General features: G+C 39.5%; 1 protein-coding gene across 1 annotated transcript in view; it reads left to right on the top strand.

Moving 5' to 3' along the window:
- The window catches only part of LOC124620075 (dynein axonemal heavy chain 1-like), an 804,068-nt gene that overhangs the window by 546,817 nt on the left and 231,758 nt on the right, over positions 1–25,493 (top strand). The window contains exons 36-37 of the mRNA XM_047146741.1: positions 7,363–7,517; positions 11,689–11,877. Of these exons, the coding sequence (XP_047002697.1) occupies positions 7,363–7,517; positions 11,689–11,877 (344 nt within the window). The remainder of the gene's footprint in view (positions 1–7,362; positions 7,518–11,688; positions 11,878–25,493) is intronic.

Raw genomic sequence — 25,493 nt, 5'->3', positions numbered from 1 at the left:
GGGTGGTGTAGAGGCAGACGGAAGTCTTGTGGCACTCACCACTGTATTCTCTGTGCAGTTTAAATGCTCATTCAAAATTACACATAATTCTTCACCAGTGAAGGCAGATCATCATTCATCTAAGCAGTCACAGTATTTATACCTTTAGGTCAGGTACTTGGCCAGAGCTGGAGGTTATTGGTGTAGAAATGATATTACAGGAAGACAAAACTGATGAAATATCTTTGACATACAAGGAAAACAAATATAGGCCTAATTGGACCCCTGTGGCACTCCGAGATCATGTTCCCAGTACAATTTTTCATTACCATAGACATCACTTTGCTTTCTGGTTTTCAAGTAACTGTCAGACCACTTCTTCATGGTTATATTTCAAACCACTTCAGTGTTGCTTTCTGGTTTTCAAGTAACTGTCAGACCACTTCTTCATGGTTATATTTCAAACCACTTCAATGCCCTGTCTGACAAATTTAGCTGTCACATTTTTCTGAGCAATATATCAAAGTTGACAGTATAAAAAGATTTGCTGAAGTTTATTAGTGGCAATATTGTGGTTTCACAGTTGTCCATAGCTTATCTCAGGCCATCAGTTACCTTGATTAGCACAGTGATTGTACTGTGGTGTTTGTAAAAACTGGACTACTATTTGTCAAATAAGTAGAATCACACAAGTGTTCAGTAATTTGCCCACAAACAATATATTCTATGGCTTTGGGAATGACAGATAGTGTGCTGATTGATTGGTAATAACATGCCAATTGTGGGTTTTCAGTCTTAGCGATAAGTCAGAGTATAATTCTTTTCTATGAATTTGAATATATTCCATTCATGAGGCAAAAATTAAATATGCCTATTAAGACAGGTATTAAGCTGTCGGTGACATTCTTGATCATGTTTATGCTAATACCATTGTTGTTTATCACTTTGTAAGAGATTCTCACTATCAATGTTCGTGTTATGTTTATTGTTGTGTGTTTTAAGTGGAAAGCTTTCTGGTTCACTATGTAGTTATGGTATTCTTGTGGCCGATAGTTCATTGGTGTGTGCAAGTTTGTAGGGTAGCAGCTTACTCACGCCATATAAAATTCATATGCTTTCCATTGTGTGCCAGCCTAGTCCGCTGTAACTAGCTATGACATCACGAATGTTGCGCAATATCTGAAAAATAAAGTAAATAATCTGAATAGTTAATTGCATGTCAGGAGTGATGCTGAATTAATAATGTGTTAAGTTTCAGTTTGGTAACTTAAACGGTTTTCGAAATTTGGACATTTTACATAAAAATCATTGATGCAACAGGAAGGAGCTAGAAACTTCAAAATTTATATTCGGATTCCTTTTTCATTGTAATTTAGTAGAAACAGCATGCTGGATCTCACAAAGTAATATTTTGGTTGACATTCATGATTTCCTGTTTTGTGTCCTAAAAGTTCGGAAGCAAGCTAGATTAAGTAAGTGATTAGATAAAGCTAGGATGTTTATATTTAGGTAGAATGGAGATACGCTATAATAACAAAGATGTAAGAAGTTTCAAAAAGGTAGCTATAAAACTGTAGCTGTAGCGTCCCTCCAAAGGGCAAGTTCAGAGTTCATCTATTGCGTGTAGTACAACTAAAATAATTCTCTCGTCAAAAGTATTTAACCTAGCCACATTAGAATTTTATTATAGATTTTTACCTATGTGCTGATTGCACAATCAAATTGAGAATTTCATTGGCCTTCAGCGAATGAAGCAGTTAATTATTTAGTAAATTGAAGTGGTGTTTTGCTAGCCCAGTGGTTAGTCAGTAAGGCAAATGTTGTCGGCTGCACCTTTGGCGGTCAGCACCATGACTATATAAATAAAGAGTGTGCGAGCTAGAGTTAAGGCCCCAGTTCTCTTCTAGATTCGTATCAGCATGCACTCCGTGTCAGAAACCGCATCGCATTTGTGCAGTTGCCAGGAACAGCCTTGGATGCTGTATTACGTAACTCGATATGCACTTAACAATGAGTTCGCATTGTGGTAAAGTGTTAATAGTGGAATGACTTCAGTGATTTATTCTCAGTTTGCGTGTGTCGTATTTTCACGTGTCGCCGCAGGACAGACTTTCTACCATTACTAGTGTGGTGTTTGATGAGTATTAACATCAAATTTTGGTGACCATTCACTTTGAATATTTACATCGATAACAGTTATTGAACAGTTTCATCATCTAAGGATATTAGGATCTGCGCAATAGACTCTGAACAGCTCTGATAGTACAATAGCTGATAGGGGTAATCTTTTGTCTGTAATTTTATGCTTTATCATTTTCAGAATATAGTGAAAATTGTTATAGTAAACTGCATTTTCTATGAATCCCAAACATCATCCTAGATCTTCAGAGTAATGAACTTCAATAATCAGAGTGGGCACAGCGAACTCTTAATTACAGGCATCACGTTTTTGCTAATCACTTTCTGGTTGCCTACATGGTAGTTAGAGAGCCTGCATAGAGAACGGCACAAACATACAATAGGAAATAATTCTTTATTTTCCACCCGCCGCCCCACAAGTTGATTGATGCAGAGGAATTCATTCAGTTCATTGCCTGAGACCTGAAAATTGGTTGCTGATTTTGATTTTCCAACAACTGAGCTACAGAGATTCTTCCACAGAGTCACTGTTGCCATGTTAGTGCATGCATAAGAATGAGCATGCCTGGTTTTGGCATTGTGAATGCATTGCCTTAGCATGCTTTGTAGCTTTCTGTATTCTCTGTAACTGTTGTGTTTCAGAGTTGCCTTATATCACCCGTGAGCAGTATCCCTGTTGTTCATCATTTTATGTATTTCTGTTGTCAGCCAAGGAGCAGGAGATTTTCTTACACAGGCTGTGTATAGGGGTATGTATGTTGCATAGAACAGTGAGTTTGTGCATTTTACCTTCAATTGTTGGCTCACTGGTTATTTGATGCCACGAGGTTTCTGAGCTGTTGCCTGTTTGAGTGTCATGATCTATTTGTTTAGTTTCTACAAGTTACATATGCAATTTGATTTCTGGGGGCAGCACAGAGTAGGCCTTGAATATTACATCATATGCTGAGAGGCTGAAGCTGAAGTTCGACCTATATCTGTTATTCTTCCCCCCCTCCTGATCAAATGTATAAGAGTGTGCCTGTGCACTTATAGTGTGTAGATTATAATGGAAGACTGTTCATGTAGTTGCAACTAAAAAGTAGGGATTGTCTCTCAACAAGTCTATGTTCAGGTCTCCCGTTATGATATGTTTGTATTGACGCTTATTTCAATGAGCATGAATTCAGCCTGTGTTTCTTTCCTTGGGTTTGATGTGCTTAAGACTTTGAGATCAGTTTGTATATAGACCCAACACCCCTGCCATGTTTGTTTGATCAGTCCATCCTGTATGTGCTGGGAAATGAACATATGCAGTGGATATGTGTGGTTTTAGCCATGTTTCAAACAGGATAATTATATAAAAGTAGAGATGGAGGGAGAGTAGACCCAGTTCTGTGTAAAGTGCAGATAAAGGATGGATGTTGGAATGAGCTACTAACAGCTCTGACACATACTGCTGACCTGTTTGGAGGAGGTTGCCTGACAGGTAAGACCTCGAGTATGCCTCTTCCTGCAGAGTGAAGCACTGACCTGTATTTCTGGGTTGCAGCATTCCTTAACCAGTGGTGCCCAAGAGGTTTATGCCCTACAGCAGTTCTTGCTCACAGCGCTGAAGCAGCTGAAACAAGAGGTTACGATTTTGTGAGGTTAAGGAGGAGTGAGAATCAGAGTATTCATTGTGAGGAAATATAGCTGAGATAGTAATTAATGTGAAAAGTTAACCCACTATATTAAAGGATGAAATGTAGTTAGTGTGTTGTACAGTTCAGGGTGGCAAGGGAGAGGTGTGTTATTTACAAGGCTGATGCTGCCAGCAGAGAAAAATAAATCTAACAACTACAAAATTAAAACAGAAAATGGCAGTTAAATTAAATATAACTAAAATAACACTGATTGTAATATTGTTCTTGGTAGTTTGAACAAAGAAGGTGGGTGAGTGATGTGACCAAGGAAAATAGTAATAATTAGTGTGCTGCTATTACAAACAGGTAGAGAAATCTCAGGGAAATTTCATTCATAGCTGATGCATTGGAAGAAATATACTCTATACTCCTTCATGTAAGCCTGTATGGGTCTAATTTAACTCTTGGTCATCATGTAAGATACAATTTGGAGACAGTAACATTAACCTGTATTAGAAACAGGGCATCTCTAAGACACACTCATGCAGACCGATAGGAAAACCGGTAATGAAGTACAGATATTCCTCAACTCATGCCGTCTTCCTTCATTAATATTGCTTTATAAAAGTCCCTGGCTGACAAGCAGAAATTTTTGAACCAAGGTTTTGTAAGCAACCTCATTTGTGCATTAATTACTCTTCTGTATGATTTTACTAATAAATCTGGATCAGGATCTGGTCACGTCTAGATTTTTTTAAAATGTGATCATTCTAGCTTAAAACCTTTCATGTGGCTAATCAGTGATCACATAGTAATTGGATTACATGCATTACATGGCATTTATTTATGTTCTAAGTTAGCTGCTGATCTTTGTACCAAATGTTTATAAGGCCCAAGTCTCTCTACAGTTTGCAAGAGTTTCCTAAAGATATCGGCTGTCAGTGTACAGCTTTATCTATGAACTGCCTTAGTTAGAAAGGTAAAACTATTGTGTGTAAGTGTGTATGTATGGGATCTCCTCCAAAGCCACTGATTAATTTGAACCAAATTTGACACAGAAACAGTAGGCCTAACCAGTATCAGCACTCTGGCGTTTATGACCTTTTAGCTCAAATAGGAGTGGAGATACGGGCAAAAACATGGTTTTTCCAGTCTCTGCATATAGGCTGGCCTGCACAGTAGGCATATTGTTTGAGAATGGTATTGGCCTACCAAATCAACCTGCTTTGCAGGGCACCCTACATTCAGGGGCAAGAGTCTGTTTTCTGGGTGCTGACATGTAGGCTGCCCTGCATGAGAAGTGTGCTGCACTGGAGTAGTATCAGCATGCTTTATAGACCAGCTTTGCATGGCGGCCTGTACATTTGGAAAAAATCAATTATTTTCAATACCCTCATGAGTAGTCTACTCTATAAGACGAGCATGTCAGTGTTGCAGGGGCTGCACATGCTGATGAGCAAGGCTGGGGGCAGGTTGAGATGAATAGAGGATGGCATGGAAAGTGTGAGGGGGAGGAGGAATTGGACAGAGAGGAGGAGGAGGAGGGAGAGATGCATGAGGCAGGTGGAAAGTGTAGAAGGTTACTGGGCAGGTGGAAGAGGAAGATGGGGAGGTAGAGATGGAAAGAAAGAGTGGGAGTAGGGTATGGTCAGAGGGAGGTGGGAGGAAGATATGGTGACACACAGGGGTGGAGGTAATGGGCAAAGAGGGGTGGAGGAGGAGATGAAGATGCAGAGAGTGTGGAGGAGGTAATAGACAAATAGAGGTAAGAGGAAGAGGTGAACAGATAGAGGGCAGAAGAGGCGTGCACAGAGAGATGCAGAGACATATTCAATATATATGTCGAATTCACATGTAGGCAGAGCCAGGGGCAAAAGGTTAGATGTATAAATATAACATCTTTATTGCAGTCAAATGTTCCAATATTCCGAAGCATGGGTGAGTATTTTTCTTGCGAGGGGACAGGCAGAACTGTATTGAATTTTTTTTAGGAATCAAGAAATGCGCCATCAACATTGACTCTGCCATTTGCTTGACTGAAAAGAGACAACAATTTCTCAAAATTAATGCATGTTGAATCTGTGTTTGTTCCTACAGAATAGTTGTTTGGTCTTCAAAAACAGATTTACACATGCAAAAACTAGTAAATTGTTGAAAGGTGTCCAACACTTACTAATTGAAACCAGTACGAGAGAGTGAAATATCTCAAATAATTGCGGTCATATGAGGTGCTATCCAAAATTTTTGGGACTGGTGCTGCCATCTGTTAAAAACCTTTCCTTTGGACTAATGGTCACCATCACCCTCGAAGTAGTTCACATTTGCACGTACACACTGGTCCCAGCTCTTCTGCCACTGGTCAAACGTTTCCTGGAAGTCCTGTTCTTTGAGGGTGTTTATCACTGCCAGCAATGCTTCTCGAATCCTCTCTAGAGTGCCGAACCACAACCTTTCAAATTGAGTTTCAGTTTTGGGAATAGTGTGAAGTTTCAAGGTGCCGAATCTGGTGAGTATACGGTGAATGGGGGTACAACTGCCTTGTTGTTTTTTGCCGAAAAGGTCCTGGTGAGCAAGGATATGTGACAGGGCGTGTCTTCGTGATGCAGCAGCCAGTTCCCTTGATGCCAAAGTTTGGGCCATCGTCGCCGCACACTTGCACGGAGCCACCACAAAACATCACAGTAGTATGTGGAATTCACTGTTTGGTTGGGTGGGATGAATTCTTTGTGCACAATTCCCTTGGTATCAAAGAAAATGATGATCATGCTCTTCACTTTGCTCTTCTCCTGTCTCGCCCTTTAGGGGCTTGGAGAGCCCCAGCTCTTCCGCTGGGATGATTTTTGCATTGTCTCTGGGTCATAACCATAAATCCAGCTCTCGTTGCCAGTGATAACCTGTGACAAGAAGGTTGGATCATCAGATGGTGTCTGATGAAGGTCTGTGTACACTTTAACACGCTGTGCTTTCTGGTCGGGAGTCAAGATCCTTGGCACAAATTCTGCAGCAACACAATGCACGCCCAGTTCATCAGTCAACATTTGTTGACATGTCCCATAATTGATACTCACTTAATCTGCAAGGTTTTGAATGGTTCGACATTGATCCGCACGATCCAATTGTTGAAGTTTGGCAATAATGTCTGGCGTTGTGCGCCTAATGGTCCTTCCAGTGTGAGCATCATCTTCGACATCTGTACGGCCGGCCCTGAACCGAGCATGCCACTCAAACATACGGATACAGCTCATGCTTCATTCCCCATACACTTGTTGAATCATTGCAAGGGTCTCCATAGCACTTTTCCCAAGATTCACACAGAATTTGATACACACGCGCTGTTCTGTTCGTGGATCCATCATAAAATCGCTGCACACCAAACACAGAGTATTACAGAAATCACTGTGGACACACAACACATCCTCCCAGCTAGCACCTCTCACCACCTAGCGGTGCAAAGATCTACTACTTTCCAGATGGCAACACCAGTCCCGAAAATTTTGGATTCCATGTCATAGACTGATGTAGACTTATTGGATCAGTATTTCATTGCTGTTGTACACAACTGAACTGCTTCAACTATGTTTTGAATTTTACTGATTTCAGTCCTTTGTGACTTAACATTTGTATACGTGCACCATTTCAGATGAGGCAATGCCATTGTTAAATGCAGCTGAAGCCAGCCTGAGAGCATTGAATAAAGGAGATATCACTGAAGTCAGAGCACTCAAAAAGCCCCCTGCAGGGGTTCATCTTGTTATGGAAACAATCTGTATTGTCAAGGATGTCAAACCAAATAAGGTAAAAATACATTGAAGATGTTTATAATTAATTTGTGACAAGTTATTTTTGTTAAGACTCAGAATGGTATCTCATTTCATTCTTGAGTTATTGATTTTTATGTCCCATGGACAGCCACATGCAACAAGCCCATTTCTGTCCCTGCACATGGGGGAAATATGTCTGCATCTACATAGATACTCCATAAGCCACCATACGGTGCGTGGCAGAGGGTACTGTGTACACTACTTGTCATTTCCTTTCTTATTCCACTTGCAAATAGAGTGAGGGCAAAACAACTGCCTGTATGCCTCCATATGAGCATTAATTACTCGTATCTTATCTTTGTGGTCCTTAAGCGGAATGTATGTTGGTGGCAGTAGAATTGTTCAGCATTCAGCTTCAAATGCTGGTTCTCTAAATTTTCCAATAGTGTTTCTTGAAAAGAAAGTCACCTTACCGCAAGGGATTCCCATTTGAGTTCTGAAGCAACTCCGTAACATCCATTGTTCGAACCTACCGGTAACAAATCTAGCAACCCGCTTCTGTACTGTTTCAATGTCTTCCTTCAATCCGACCTGGTATGGACCCCAAACACTCAAGTGATACTCAAGAATAGGACACACCAGTGTCCTATATGTGGTCTCCTTTACAAATAAACCACTCTGTCCTAAAATTCTCCATATAAACTCCTAAAATTCTCCATATAAACTGAAGTTGACCATTTGCCTACCTACCACAGTTCTCACATGCCCATTCCACCTCATATCACTTTACAACATTGTGCCCAGATATTTAAACTTGATTGTATCATGCAGGACACTAGTAATACTGCATGCGAACATTACACATTTTTCTGCATTTAGGGCTAGCTGCCATTCATTACACCAACTGGAATTTTGTCTAAATTGTCTTGTATCTTCCTAAAATCACTCAACTTCGACACATTGTGAACAAACAACCACAGATTGCTGCCCACCGTGTCAGCCAAATCATTTATGTATGTAATGACAGCATTCTTATCACACTTCCCTGGGGCACTCCTGACAATACCCTTGTCTCTGATGAACACTTGGCATCAAAGACAATATACTGGATTCTGTAAATAAGAAGTCTTCAAGCCACTTACATATGTGTGAACTTATTCGATATGCTCGTACCTTTGTTAACAGCCTCCAATGGGACAACGTATCAAATGCTTTCCGGAAATCTAGACCTGCCTGTTGCCCTTCATCCATAGTTCTAAGTATATCATGTGAGAAAAGGGCAAGCTGAGTTTCACACGAGCAATGCTTTCTACAACCATGCTGATTTGTACACATAAGCTTCTCAGCCTCAAGAAAGTTTATTAGTTTTGAACTGAGAATATGTTCAAGGATGTGGTCATAACAACCATCATATTTCATAAACAGTTCAAGATAATGTGAATGAGGTTTTTTGCAAATGATAGCATGCAAAGAGGCACATACATTGTATGATAAATACTTGAAAATTCTTTATTCTCCGTGGAATGTAAGTAACTCATCCACAGCAGTGAGAGGTCAGCAGCTGAGGATGCACATTTAGTCCTCTATAGCACTGTAGGAAAACCAAAGCGGTGCATGTATAGGCATCCACAGCACCTTGTGAGTGGCTGAACAAGATGTATATAGACATCCACAGTAGTGAAAGAATTAATCTTGCAAAGAAAATGATATAAAGAACTTCATTATGTATGGATCATTCTGTTACAAGGCAGTGCTACCAACAACGTGTAACTAAATATCTCCTTTGGGGTGTAATTAAAAATGGTCACTTATTTTCTGAACAGACCTTGTATAGGAAACTATTTTTCATGATCACTTTTTTTAGAGAAAACACTTCCACTTCACTTACAAAAATTCTCCACATATCCACATCAAGATCTTTTGGTTTTCTTGTTTTTATATTTTATTTTTCGCTTGTGGAATGATGTCAAACACCTCATGATTGATCTGGAAAGATCTTTAGATTTATAGTACAAGAACAGTGACAATGTCATAAGAACTTTCTCAATGATTTTAAATATCCACTGTAGGCTGTCAGATTCCTTATACAAGATGACCTTTGTTTCATCATATATCATACTTTTGGGCAGAATAAAGCTGTGGCCATGTCAACATATCATATTAACGATATCAACAAAGCAAAAAGATAAATCACTGATTTAACATTGTCACAGTTTGCATATAACAATAACTGTTAAATTACAGCTGTGTTGTTGATATATGTGTCGTATTCTAAAACTAAATCAAACAGTGGAAAATCCAGGGTGGAATGTATCAATATTAGAGAGGAAAGTTGCTACTCACCATATAGCGGAGATTTTGAGTCGCGATAGGCACAACAAAAAGAGTCACACAATTATAGCTTTCGTCCATTAAGTCCTTTGACAGCAATAGACACACATAACACACACGCACACACACACACTCACGTGAACACAACTTGCACACACGCAAACGCACTGTGTGTGCAAGTTGCGTTTGCGTGAGTGTGTGTGTGTGTGTGTGTGTGTGTGTGTGTGTGTGTCTATTGCTGACAAAGGCCTTAATGGCCAAAAGCTACATGTGTGCAAGTTGCGTTAGTGTGAGTGTGTGTGAGCGTGTGTGTATGTGTGTCTATTGCTGACTGCATACAGGAACACATTTCTTAATATCTCATGTAACTAAATTACTGCTAACAAGTGGTAAGTAATGTAACAGTAATTGTAATTTGCTAAATGTAAAAACATTAATTTAGTGCTTTACCTTTTCGCTTTGTTGGTATTATTTTTAAACTGTTGAAAATGGCCATAGGCCAAAACTGGCTTGTAATGTAATGTACTACATGATGAAACAAATCTCATCATTGATAAATAATTTGACAGCCTCCAATGGATGTTTAAAATAGTTTTATCATTCAGAAATTACATCAGGGCTGTGGGCCCACACATAAAGTAATTAATGGTGATAAGAACAGTTTGTTCATTTGGCACATCTTGTTGTGTTTGTGTAGACAGGACAAACTGAAGATGCCATTAATATAAAAGGTAAAATATGTCTGAAATGTAGCTATTACCCTTCAGCAAACATTTATGTACATACTGTGGATAATATTTACAGTAAAAAAATCTTTTGGACTCTTGAGCAGCTCTCTTACTGTGAAATATGGTCAGTAACTCAGTTTTTGATAGCAAGAAATATGAGGGTAGCAGGAAATCATCAACAAATGTGTATGATGTATGATTCCAATAGTTATAGCTAAGTATATAAGTAGGTGAGACTATTCAAAGGCAGGTTGACAAACAACATTGATGAGCACTGTGTAGGTTATACATATGTCATCACTTATTATTTATTGACTACAGTTGACAAAAAATTGCAGTAAAAAAGATAATTGTGTGATTGTTAGTGATTTTTTCATACATTTTTATGTCCACAGTTATTGTGACAAATAATGTGACCTTTATTGCTTCATGCTAACATTAGATTGATACAGCTGCCAAAATGGAAGCTACTCCTTAAATATTTTGGCTGGGAGCTAGTTGATCACCCGTCATTATGTTTTGTTCCTTACAGAGATTGACTAGTGCTTCTTTCAATATCTAAAGTAGTTCTTTGGTGATTGCTGTTTTGACAAAATGGTAAAGGAATATTGCTGTTGAAGCATGGTTTTTCCCCACTGTTGGCAGAATACTGTGAGGAAAGGTTAGAGTAACTGATATACCATTATTATGAAAAGGAAATGCTGCTCATAGCAGAGATGCTGAGTCGCAGATAGGCACAACAAAAAGACTATCGAGACTGCAGTCATGTGTGTGAGTTGCATTTGTGAGAGTTTGTGTGTGCATGTCTGTCATCTATTGGGTGCATTTCTGTCATCTATTGCTGACAAAGTCCATACTGGCCAAAAGCTTTATTTATGACAGTCTTTTTTTTTTTGTGCCTATCTGTGACTCAGCATCTCCACTATATGGTGAGTAGCAACTTTACTTTTCATAATATTGTTACATTCCACCATGGATTTTCATTGTTTGATATACCATTATAATATAAATCTAGGTGTAGAAATATATTAAAAATTAGATAAAACTTTAAATCTGATCATTAATTGTAACTAATTTCTTATTTTATGTATATGTAGCCAGTCTGCTTCTTTGATAATACTTTGAAATTGCATTCATTTTATGCAGATCCCAGGAAAAGGTATTGGTGAGAAGATATTGGACTACTGGGAGCCAGGAAGGGGACTCCTTGCAAATCCAGATCACTTTCTGAACTCACTCATGAATTTCGACAAAGAGTCAATAACAGAGGAGATTATCAACAAGCTTGAGTCATATGTAGTAAATCCTTTATTTCAGCCAGAGAAGATAATAACAGTGAGTTACTGTACTTTTATCATTATGGTCAGATGGTATTACATTATGTTACATATCACTCTATGTAACATTCTTACACTGTTTTTAAAAAATTTGCTCCCCTTCTGTTTCTTTTTGCATCTGTTCTCTTATGTCTTTCTTCAAGTCAAATGTTGTTTCATGCTGTATCATGTTTCTTGTAGTATTCAAATATACAGGGTGATTCAAAAAGAATACCACAACTTTAAAAATGTGTATTTAATGAAAGAAACATAATATAACCTTCTGTTATACATCATTACAAAGAGTATTTAAAAAGGTTTTTTTTCACTCAAAAACAAGTTCAGAGATGTTCAATATGGCCCCCTCCAGACACTCGAGCAATGTCAACCCGATACTCCAACTCGTTCCACACTCTCTGTAGCATATCAGGCATAACAGTTTGGATAGCTGCTGTTATTTCTCGTTTCAAATCATCAATGGTGGCTGGGAGAGGTGGCCGAAACACCATATCCTTAACATACCCCCATAAGAAAAAATCGCAGGGGGTAAGATCAGGGCTTCTTGGAGGCCAGTGATGAAGTGCTCTGTCATGGGCTGCCTGGCGGCCGATCCATCGCCTCGGGTAGTTGACGTTCAGGTTTCATAACTAACCTTTTTCGTAGGACTCTCAATACAGTTGATTGTGGAATTTGCAGCTCTCTGCTAGCTCTGCGAGTCGATTTTCCTGGGCTGCGAAAAAATGCTTGCTGGATGCGTGCTACATTTTCATCACTCGTTCTCGGCCGTCAAGAACTTTTCCCTTTGCACAAACACCCATTCTCTGTAAACTGTTTATACCAATGTTTAATACACCACCTATCAGGAGGTTTAACACCATACTTCGTTCGAAATGCACGCTGAACAACTGTTGTCGATTCACTTCTGCCGTACTCAATAACACAAAAAGCTTTCTGTTGAGCGGTCGCCATCTTAGCATCAACTGACGCTGACGCCTAGTCAACAGCGCCTCAAGCGAACAAATGTACAACTAAATGAAACTTTATAGCTCCCTTAATTCGCCGACAGATAGTGCTTAGCTCTGCCTTTTGTCGTTGCAGAGTTTTAAATTCCTAAAGTTGTGGTATTCTTTTTGAATCACCCTGTATTGTACTGTGACAAATTATACAGCATACTGTCATCTAGAAAAATATTATTTAACTGATGAATGGATTATATTGTAACATTGCACAAACACAATGATATAATTCCACAAACCAACATTTAACAATGAAGTGTTTCATAGTCATGAAAACATTAGAGTGGCCAAGGACCAAATGCCCAACCTGATATACGACTATTTGCAGACGGCACGTCACTTGCTTCTCTGTCTGTTCCACTGTGAGGTGGCCTCTTTAGAACAGCTGTGGATGTGCATGCTGTTCAGTTATGTGCACTCACTGTATATGGTTTTGACAGTCCTTCCCCCTTCGGGGAAAACTGCTCATGATGGAAATGTCCATGCTTCATCGGAAGGAGATGAGTGCTGGAGCAGGTGTTGTGTCACCACAGGAGAATACAATCTGAAATGCTGCAGGCATGGACAGGTGTGCCACCCACTCCTGCACAAGAGACCACAAGGAAGCAGCAGGGATGGAGGCACTGTATACATGTCCATCTCTGGGCAAGCACTCAGTGATGGATGCAGCAGAAAAGACAAAGGCAGTGGTGGCTGTGACATGGGCCATGGAGATGGAGGTGGCCTGCTGCTAAATATTCTGTCTGGCAGTGGCAGTACCCAGAACAAAACTGGTGCATGAGCTGAAGGGGGCGTAGACCATGCTGTGGGTGTCGGTGCGAATGGTAGAGGCAAATGCGGAGGCACCACGGTCTGTGGTTTGTATTCGGTCATGTGTGGGTGAAGCTCATCATAGTAGCAGGACACCAAGTCATCAGAGGTGCGCACAATGCAGAGGCAGCAGTCTTGGGGGTGATGGACAACCACTGGTATCCAGTTAGGATGCTGACCTAACCTGAAGACCCAGATGGCGGAGCCTGGATGGAACCACTTTGAGGTGGGTACCTGCAGGTGTCTGGGTGTTGGCTGGAGCAGATGAAACAGTGTAGGGGGCTGGCAGCCATGAAGCAGCTCCACCCAGCTATAGTCACCAGAGAATGTATAGATGCTCAAGAATCTATTGAAGATTTCCCCAAAAGAAGATTGCATGATGTATTTTTTCATTTCAGTTTTGAAAGTACAGACTAGCCACTCAGCATCACCATTTGACTGAGGGTGAATAGGGGGGCCTTAACATGCTGAATGCCACTCTTTGCAGAAAAATCTTCAAAATCCTGAGACACAAACTGTGGGCATTGTCCATCATAAGCATATACAGTAATCCTTCCAAGGAAAAACCTTTGCGAAGGCTGAGACTGTAGCTGCCATGGTTATGGACGTTCAGTGAACTACATAATTAAATTTTAAGAAAGCGTCAACTACAACAACCCATAAGGAGCTAAGGTAGAGCCCCAGATAATTAGCATGAATATGCTCCCAGGGGTGCTGTAGAAAGAGAGAGGCATGGTGCCACCTAATGGATGGCACATTGTGGGCAGGCTGACACAGCATGCATGATCTCATTGTGAATTCCTGGCCAAGACACATGGTGCCAGGCCAGCAGTTTTGTATGAGGATCACCCCAATTGTTCAGATGGAGAAGACACATAATGTCCCGACACAATGTTGATGGGATCTCAACTTAGGGTGCCGACTCTTCAGTACTCTACAGGAGCACACCACCATGAACTGAGAGGCAGTGGCAGAGAGCATAACAATTTTGTGAAAGATCCAATGCATGGCCTGATGGTTTACCCAGCAGCCATGGAGGAAAAATTGATTAAATTCTGGATTGGGGTCAGTCGACAACTGAGAAAGAGTGTCCACGTTAGCGTGCTGTGCCGTGTGGCAGACATGAATGTCATAGTTATAGCATGACAATAACAGAGCGTAGCATTGCAGGCAATTGCCCTCTTTGTCCAGAAGAGATGCCAAAGGATGGAAAAGAGAAACTAGAGGTTTATGACCAGTAATAAAATGAAATTTAGAACTGTAGTGGAAACCGTGAAATTTTTTGGGTGTGTACACAATAGCAAGAGCTTATTTTCCTATCTAGGAGTACACTGTTGCACAAGGTTCAGTGTTGTGGAAGCATACACAGTAGGGCATTTGGAAACATCCATGTATTTGTGCATAAGAATGGCCCCATTGCCATACTGGGAGGCATCTGTGGCCATAACAAGATGTAGACCGGATTGGAAGGTAACCAAGCAAGGTGCTGAATGTAATTTGGGCTTCAACAGGGTAAAAGCACTCTTGAAGGCAGGCAACCAGTGAAAATGAACATCTTTACATGAGAGAGCATCAAGAAGAAATTTATGGTAGTACATCTACATCTACATTGATACTCCGCAAGCCACCCAACGGCATTGACATGTTGAAGTAAAGGCTTGACACAAGCATGCAAGACTTTAAAACTGAGGTAGATTGTAGACAGCTGAAAAAATCACATTTTGTCCAAATTATGTTTCAGCCTGGCAGCCTGCAGCACCACGAACATGGCACATAGGTCCTGCAGGTGTTCATCTGTTGAGGAACCAGAGACCACAGTATCATCTGGATAGTTAATGCACCCCAGCATGGAGGCCGAGAGTAGCTCCAAGTATTATTGGAAAATAGCAGAACCACTAGCAATGCTGAATGGCAGATGTTGGTATTGGTGTAACCTAAAGGGGGTATTCACTACCAGAATACATTTGGAATCATCATCCAAAGGCAATTTCAAATAGGTTTCTGACAAGTCTATTTTGGAAAAATATTGGACTGTGACTAAGAATTCATCCTGAAAGGATAAGGGACAGGTATCAATAATAGACAGTGAATTTACAGACTTTTTTAAAATCATCTCAGAACCAAAGGTTCTCATTAGGCTTTGTGACAATTACAACAGAATAGACCATTCGTTAGAGGTGACAAGCACGACAACACCCAAGGACAGGACTTGGTCAAGGACAGAAGTCAATTGAGTTCTGCTTTGACTGGCTCCCTTAAGGAACAAATATTGTTGGTAGGGAACCTGATCTGAGACCAGATGCTTTTCATCAGAAATAGAGAATCCAAAAGGCCTGAAGGCATCTAACCCAAATAAGTTTTCAGTGTTGGCATTATCTACCACTAGAGAGGTCAAAGGATTAGGAGGAGAAACCACAGTGGCTACTTTGCATAAGTTTCTATCTGATTTCCTGCTTCCGTAGATACTTCAAAAGACTGGGCAATGTTCAAAATCGCTTTGAAAGAGGGATTTCCACATTGCAAGGCATGTTCACAAACTTCTCTGTGAGATGCCAAGCATATTATAGCGTGTCAGGTCGCCACATGAGTCCCAGTGAGCTTCTGTAACAAACTGGCTATGACGGCTAAGCCCACAAAGTTCCACTGCCCAAGCTCTGTATGACTATTGCGATCCTTTTGACAATGGTAGAACTCAACACGAGCAGCATGAGTATGTACATGATAATTTGAGAGCAACTGGCACATTTCATCAACAGAGAGAATGGCAGGTTCCTGTAGAGGAGCTAGCTGATACAAAAGGTGATGAACGTGAGGAGAAATTCATCACAGTAAGAAAGGCTTATGCACATTGGGGACGAAAACACCAAAAGCTTGGAAATGTTGCCAAAGACTATTTTATGTATGCGTCCCAATTCTCCACATCATACGAAGGAAACTGTAGGGGCTGTGATAATGGTGATGAACCCTGGCATAACAACAAAGCTGTAAAATTACTTAGTGCCATGGAGAGAGCAGCGGCTGGTTGGTGATGTTTCGTTGTTGTTCAGCAAGAGATTGAAGAATTTCTACCGACACACTGGCCAGTGAACTGTGAAATGAGACATGCTGAATAGAATACTGCACTTGTTGCCAAAAATATTGTAACATTTCACAAACACAGTATTAGAATTCCACCAACCAACTTTCAATAGTGAAATGTTCACTAGTCATGAAAACATTAAATCAGTTGAGGGCCTGGCGTGCGTGCTTGTGTACAGTTGTTTGCATGTGGTGCAGAACTTGTGCGCTGTCTATGCCACTGTGAGGCAGCCTCTTTAGGCTGGCTGTGGAGACATGAAGTGTTCAATTATGCACCCTCATTGTATATGTTTACAACAAATTATTCTTTTTCCCCTTAATTCAAATGTATGAAGAATGATTGTTTGAATGCCTCTGTGTGTGCAGTAATTATCCTTATCTTATGATCCCTATGTGAGTGATATGTTGGGGATTGTAGTAAATTCATAATCATTTAAAGGCGGTTCTTAAAATTTGGTTAGTAGACTTTCTCAGGATAATCCCATGGATTCAAAAAAACCTGTGAAACCTGTGACTATTTATGCTGCCTTTCTATGTATATGTTCAATATCCCCCATTTGTCCTATGTGGTATGGGTCCCACCCACTTGAGCAATATTCTGGTTGCATGAGAAATTTGTAAGCATCTCCTTTGTAGACTGATTGCACTTCCCCAGTATTCTACCAATAAACTGAAGTCTACTACCTGCTTTACTCACTGCTGAACCTATGTGATCATTCCATTTCATATCGCATTCCATTTCATATCAATACAGAGTGTTATTCCTGCATATTTGTATGAGTTGGCCAGTTTCAAAAGTAACATATTATCATCATATGATACTATGTTTTTTTCTGCATCACTTTGAAATCTTATCAAGATCTGACTGAATATTTATGCATCGTCTTCAGTACATGGAACTGAATCATCTGCAAAAAGCCTTATTTTTTGCTATTAATATTGTCTGAAAGATCATTAATGTTCAATATGAACAGCAAGGACCCCAACGCACTTCCCTGGGGCGCACCCAAAGTTACTTCTGCATCTGACAATAAGCCTCCATCCGGTATAACATGCTGTGTCCTATCTACCAAAAAGTCCTCAGTCCAGTCACAAATATCAGTTGATACCACATATAGTTGTACTTTTGATAATGAGCATAGCTGTGGTATTGAGTCAAATACTTTTTGGAAATCAAGAAATACTGCATGTACCTGATTGCCTTGTCATGTGAGAAAAATGCGAGTTGGGTTTCACATGATTGATGTTTTCGAAATCCATACTGGTTGGCATTAGGGAGGTCATTCTGTTCCAGATATCTCTTTATGTTTGAACTCAGTCTATGTTCTAAAATTCTACAACAAATAAATTTCAAAGACTCTGGACAGTAGTTTTGTGGATCATTTCTACTACCCTACTTATGGACAAGTGTGACATGTGCCTTTTTCCAAGAACTGGGCTCAGTCTTTTGTTCGAGGGATCTGCAGTAGATTTTAGTTAGACTGCTTACTAACTGTGCTGGAAATTCAGTATAGAATAGATTGTGATTCCATTGAGCACTGGAGCTTTGTTCAGTTTTAACAATTTCAGCTGTTTCTCAACACCACTCACACTTATAATTATTTCGGTCATCTTTTCAGTGGTATTAGGATTAAATTAGGGCAATGCCTCCTGGGTTTTTCTTTGTAAAGGAACATTTGAAAATAGAGCTAAACATTTCAGCTTTTGCTCTGCTAGCTTCAATTTCAGTTCCTGTCTCATTCGCTAACAGCTTGACACTAACTATGGGCCACTAACAGCCTTTACATATGATCAGAATTTATTTGGGTTCTGTGAAAGAACACTTGCAGTATTTTGCTATGGTAGTTATTGAAAGCATCACGCATTGATCTCTTGATGGCAAAATGCGTTTCATTCAGCATCTCTTTATCTATAGACCTATGCTTTGTTTTACACCTGTTTTGCAGTAATCTCTGTTTCTTTAGAAGTTTCCTTACAGTATGTATACCATGGAGGTTCCCTCCCATTATGAAGTGTTCTACTGGGTACATATCAATTCAGTGCATGGTCAACTATTCTTTTAAACTTGTGCCAGAGTTACTCTACATGCTCCTGCCCTGTGCTGAAAGTTTCAAGTTCCTTGTTTGAGATATGATACCACTAACTTTTTTTGTCTAGTTTACTGAACATATATATCTTTCTGCTTGTTTTAGTTGTCCTCTGTACTTTCTTAATCATTGTTGCCACAACCGCATCATGCTCACTGATACCAGTTTTGATGTGGACATCCTCAAAGAGGTAAGGTCTATTTGTTGTCATTAGATCCAATATATTTCCGTCATGAGTGCGGTTCATATTCTATCTGTTCTAGGTAGTTTCCAGAGAAGGCATTTAGTAAAGTTTCACAGGATGTCTTATCACATCCACCACTGACAAAACTGTGATTTTCCCAATTAATTGTTGGATGATTAAAGTCTCCACCAATGATTATAGTATGCTTAGGTAACTTATGTACAATGAACTGAAGTTTTGACTCAAGTTTTTGGCTATATCAGGAGATGAGCCTGGTGGGTGATACAAGCATCCAATTGTAATTTTATTCTTACCTCTGACACTGAGTCTTGCCCAACAGTCTCACACGGAACTTCAATTTCTATCTTGGCAGATCTGAGTTTCTTGTTTACTGCAACAACACTTCCATTTCCCATTTGCCCATTCTTTTGATATACAGTTAAATTTTCCCAAAAAATCTGAGTGCTATCAATTTCAGGTTTCAACTAGCTCTCTGTACCTAGTGTTATGTGAGCTTCACTGCTTTTCATGAGTGCTTCAAACTCTGGCACTTTGTTGTGAATACTTCAGCAGTTTAGGATTTTAATACTCGCACCTGTGGGAGGCATTTCTTTCCGTATTATACTGTTACCTCTGGCTTTCCTGCAGCTATTGCTATCTAGATTGGACTAATTTAGGGGCATCCTACAGTTCTCAACCCTATTGTACAAGTCCAGGAAATGGCAGCCTAGCTTGTCACAGGACCTTTGAAGTCTCTGGTTCAGCCCTTCCACTCAACACAGAACCAAAGGGCCACAATCAGTTCTGGAGACAATGCTGCAAAATTTTGAGCTTCGTTGGAACTCCTTGTGTAAGGCTGGTCTTCTCAACCTTCTCTGCAAGTCATTGGAATGGTACAAGAATGGCCTTGGAGCCCAGATGACAAACATAATTCATTCCAACATGCGCCACAATTTGTAATGGTTGCACCCTGTTGCCTCAATGGTTAATGGAATAGCCTCGTAAACATGTTGACTGAGGGCCAAGGCATACACACTGAGTGCATCTGGCATTTTTTCCTGACCCTTGCTGGCATTTCCCTAAGTTGTACCATGATTTTCCATGCATTTCAACTACCGATGATTAGTAGATCTTTACCCTTTTGTGTTTGTCTCCTCCTGACACCAGACAAAACAGGGTTCCCCAAACTTGCCCAGTTGCAGTGAAAGGCAGCATCTCAAACATGTTGTTTAGGGGGATCAGTACAACACCCTGAGTCTTCCCTGATCCCTGACCACTCTGTACATCCTAGATCTACCATTGACATGCTACTCACAGTCAAGTGGATGTGTAATGACAGATCTTGTATTTTCTACAGAGGAGACAGGATCCTGAGGAGAGGATAGTACTTGAAGTACCTCTGGTGCAAGTATCACAGACACATGATTCTCAGGAGCCCTTCAAACACCCCAATTCGCTGCAGCTGCCAATCATTTGACAGTTGTCAGTGCGATTTCCAGGGTGATGTTTCAGTTAGTTTGAAAACCATTTATTATTAATTTTGCCCTCATGCCTCTTCCTTTCAAGTTCTGCCTATTCTTGATGAGTGTTTACAGACACCTTGCTCAAAATATTCAAGACAACTCACTTCCTTCAGTCACTGAGGCTAGAGAAAAACTGAGATGATATGAGTATGCTATGTTAAATGACTTGAGCAATAAAAAATTAAAAGAAGAGGTCAGAAAGTATCAGAAATACTGTGTAGACCTCCTAACTTCTGAAAAACAGAAATATTTTGAAAGTGTCATTCAAAACTCAAATAATATTTACAAAACATCATGGTCACTAGTAAACAGAGAAATAGGTAAACCTGGGAAACATGCAACTGAAAATCACTTGCTGATAAATGGTTCAATAGAAACTCATCAGAATAAGATAGCAGATCTGTTTAACAATTACTTTGCTGCTGTTGGCTCCAGCATAAACAATCAGCTTAAAAATCATAAATACAAATTCAGAGGAACACCAGTGTCAGGAAGTATATTTTTGATGCCAAAAAGCAAAGAGGAAATAATTAAAATAGTGAGTAGCTTAAAGAATTCCCATGCAGCAAGATATGATGTTCTTAGCCTGGACACTCTTAAGAAATGTATACATAAAATTGCATCACCTTTATCAACAGTTACCAACTTTCATATGGAAGTTGGTCTATTTCCAGATGACTTGAAAACTGCTCGAGTAGTGCCTATTTTTAAAAAAGGAAATAGAAATATAGTAGAAAACTTTCGACCCATTTCTATTCTTCCAATAATATCCAAAATCTTTGAGAAAGTAATATACATAAGAATCTGGAACTTCCTGGTATGCAAAAAAGTGATTTCTAAGGGCCAGTATGGGTTTGCCAAGGGGTCATCCACCATTATAGCAGCATCCAACTTAATTGAAGGTGTCGCTCAAGCAATAGATAATAAAGAACTTGTATGTGGCATCTTTCTAGACTTACAAAAAGCATTTGACTGTGTTGATATGATCGTATTGCTGGACAAACAGTGGAACTACAGCATTCGAGGCACAGCCCGTAATCTGATGAGGTCCTACTTGACAAATAGGACGCAGTTTGTGTCTATCAGCACTACAGAGGGAGCATACAAATCAAACGCCACTGACATAAATTTTGTATTCCACAGGGGTCAATATTAGGACCACTTCTTTTTATTATTTATGTTAATGATATTCAGTCCATAACAAACCATGCTACACCTATCTTATATGCAGATGTTAAGTCCCATAGTGCTCAGAGCCATTTGAACCATTTTGTGTGAGTTTGCAGTCTTTGTGAGTCTGTGTCTTGGTATGTCGAAGTCCAGTTTGCCTCTGGTGTTGTGAGGATGTATGTTCTGTCTGGTCTCGAAGTCAGTTAAGTTGCTATTGACATGAAGCAGTGCTGTGTAGATGTATGGATTCACAACAGTTAATATCATGTGCTTGATAAAGAGGGGATGGCAGTGTTTCTTGAGTTTAACTTTGCTCATTATTCTGATAACTTTTTTCTGTATTTTCAGAATTTCGCTGACAAAGCAAGAATGTCCCCATAATGATATGCCATAGGAAATGTGTGATTAAAACAGGCCAAAATATACCACCTTTAGATACTCATCAGTAACTACATCTGTCAGCCTCCAGATGAGATAACACACTCTTGCTATTCTCTTGCAGATATGGCTAATGTGTTCCTCCCAGAATTAATTCTTGTGTTTTATCAGGATTACATAGGAGTTATTATAGAGAGTATGGGTAACATGTTAAGACAATAAGTTACGAGAATACCTAAGCTGTAGCTTTTACATGTACCGGGGTATACCCGCATCCCGAGTACATAACCAGGGAAGATGTAGATTGGTGTAATTACGAAAAAGGTCTACCCATTTGGGAACTGGCCTTCACAGGGAAACCCTAGAAAACCCGGAAGAATAGACCCCAGCTCAGGTATTAAAGAAGATAGGAAAGCCTAAATCCAGTAATTTTGAAATATATAGAAGCTCTATAGATTAGACCGAAGGAAAAGTGCCTCATAGCCAAAAAAAATTTTACAATAGTGCTCAAAAAAAAAATCTTCAAAATTCTTCTTTCGACGATGTAGCCGGTGATCTCGTTGTTAAGTCGATGGAACAGGAACACTGGATACGGACACCGGGTAGGCGACGTACAGCATTTGGTGGAGGCGGCACGGAGGACAGGCGATGGCTTATGGTACAGGATAGAAGCTGTTAACGTGCCGTAGAAACAGGAAGATGATCTCAGGAACAGATGGTCAGGGACGTGAACATGAAACAGGTTTAAAGTGGAATAAGAAAAGGTTCTGACTGCATAAATCCCTGGAAGAGAGTGGATTAAGGCAACGAAGTCCATATTTCATCGTTGAACTCAATATCGGAGTGGATTCTTATATTCTTCCATCTGTACTAGACTGGAACATCGCGAATTTTTTTTTTTTTTTTTTTGTAGTCCTCAATACCAAAGTTGTTTTGCCTTACAACTGCTGATTGTCCAAAACATTGCCAAATAGACTGTGGGCATTTAAAATTTGTTGTAGCTCATATCGAATGTGTTCCTCTCAAAAAAAAAATTTTAATCTAATCTTCGTTTTGTTATAGTGCAGGTGGAAGTAGAGCATTGAATCTGTCCGAGGTTTGCTTTCAATTACGAAATTAAGGATAAAATTTAAGTTTACACCTGATGAAAAATTTTAAACATAGGCATATGACACTGACTCCACAAAAGGAATAATTTGAAAAATTTTCATTATGCTTATAATTAATTGATTTATAGATCCACTTGCAAATAAATATCATTAATGATGACGTATGTTCATTTAACAAATCATCCAATCGCAGAATCTTCTTCATCCTCTCATGAACATTTATGGAAATATATTTCAACAATTATGTCCATAATATGAAACACACAAACTGCTATTCTTAAAATGTTAGTTAAAATTCTTAAATTAATTCTCCTGGTAAAGAAGGCATAATGAAAAATCTAAAAATTATAATAATTTTCTCTCGCGCAACCAGAGAGTTTCTTCAATTGTTTGTCGTGCGGTAGCGTTCTCGCTTCCCACGCCCGGGTTCCCGGGTTCGATTCCCGGCGGGGTCAGGGATTTTCTCTGCCTCGTGATGGCTGGGTGTTGTGTGCTGTCCTTAGGTTAGTAAGGTTTAAGTAGTTCTAAGTTCTAGGGGACTTATGACCACACCAGTTGAGTCCCATAGTGCTCAGAGCCATTTCTTCAATTGTTTGCAACAGTGACATTATCGACTGTTGCTTCATTTCACAGTTCATTTGTTTTCTTGCGCGAACAGCGCACATCATACACACAGCGTATTTACCTACATATCCCACACTGTTCAAGTTTCACACGCAATTCTCACATAAGTGCCGTGTCTTGAGGAAATGTAGATGCACTTTCATTGTATATCACTGTGGCTTCTGCTCATAGTCCACACTTACAAACACTAGTAATTAACAAATTCTTCTACCTATCTTAAAACTTTTGTGCTAAACTATCACAGGAGTAATCTCACTGTCTCTTAACCTATCACAGGAGTAATCTCACTGTCTCTTAACCTATCACAGGAGTAATCTCACTGTCTCTTAACCTATGACAGGAGCAATCTCACTGTCTCTTAACCTATCATAGGAGTAATCTCACTGTCTCTTAACGTATCACAGGAGCAATCTCACTGTCTCTTAACCTATCACAGGAGTAATCTCACTGTCTCTTAACCTCTAGACAACATAAACTTCTTGATATTTGTATACACATTCGACTCATAGTCAAATTCCACTCTAAATTCTTCTCCATATTTGGTATCACAGATATACGATCCTTCCAAAAATTTCTTAATATCATTATGCGGGAATAATCCCTTTATTCTTTTCGATTCGGGATATGCCAACAAGTATGATCCAGGATTTGGCATATTTACAATAACATATGGTTCAGTATAAATAAGATTCCATTTCTTTATGTTCTTCATCAGTTTCGAGGAATGGATGTGTCGCCTCAATAAAACCTTTTCTCCAAGATGAAACATCTGAATTCGGTGAATCCGTTTATCATATGTCAATTTCCGTTGTATTGCCTTTTTAGTTAAATTGAGAAGTGCGAGTCGAATCTTTTCCTCCCATTTTAAATTCTGGTCTTCATACTTTGGCAGATGGTTTATCCAGAAGTTCTTTTCAATCTGACTAAACATAAGCTCTGCTGGAGTAAAGTTAGTTCAGGTATGTGTCAGATTATTAAATATTTGTTCAAATTCTGACAAATAATCAGCCCATGATGTTTGTTTACTGTGACAGTATGTACGCATAAATCGGTTTAATTCTCGGAAAACTCGTTCTATTGGACTACCTTGTGGATGGTAACATGATGTCAAAATTTGTCGAATAGCAAGTTGTGTTAATGTTTGCTTCCATTTAAATCCAGTAAAAATTCTGGCATTATCTGTAATTATGGATTTCGGTAAACCTACATGCGGAAGACAGTCACGCACCAATCTCACTACAACAGCTCTGGCAGTAGCATACTTTAATGGATATAGTTTTACATATTTTGTAAACACGTCAAAGAATCCAACAATGAATTTGACTCCTCCTCTTGATCATGGGAGAGGGCCGCAGATATCACACGAAATTAACGCCCTTGGCTCTCGTGGAATAATTGAATGCAGAACATGCTTACTACCTCTATTATCCGGTTTTGCCTTTTGACAGAGTAAACAGTTTTGTATTGTTTGGTGCACTTTTCTCCGAATATTCGGAAAATAACAGTATGCTCCTATTTTATTGGCACATTCAATTACACCAAAATGTCCCCATGATAAGTGGGTAAACCAAATTAATTTTTCCTCATATTCCTTTCCCATATCTCTACAAAGATGTACATAGTAAGTCTTGTAGATATTGTCCTGCAACAGTAATA

Source organism: Schistocerca americana, chromosome 6 (genome assembly GCF_021461395.2).
Source record: "Schistocerca americana isolate TAMUIC-IGC-003095 chromosome 6, iqSchAmer2.1, whole genome shotgun sequence".
NCBI lineage: Eukaryota > Metazoa > Arthropoda > Insecta > Orthoptera > Acrididae > Schistocerca > Schistocerca americana.
Note: the sequence above shows the minus strand (reverse complement) of the source record. Positions and strands in the feature narration are given on the sequence as shown.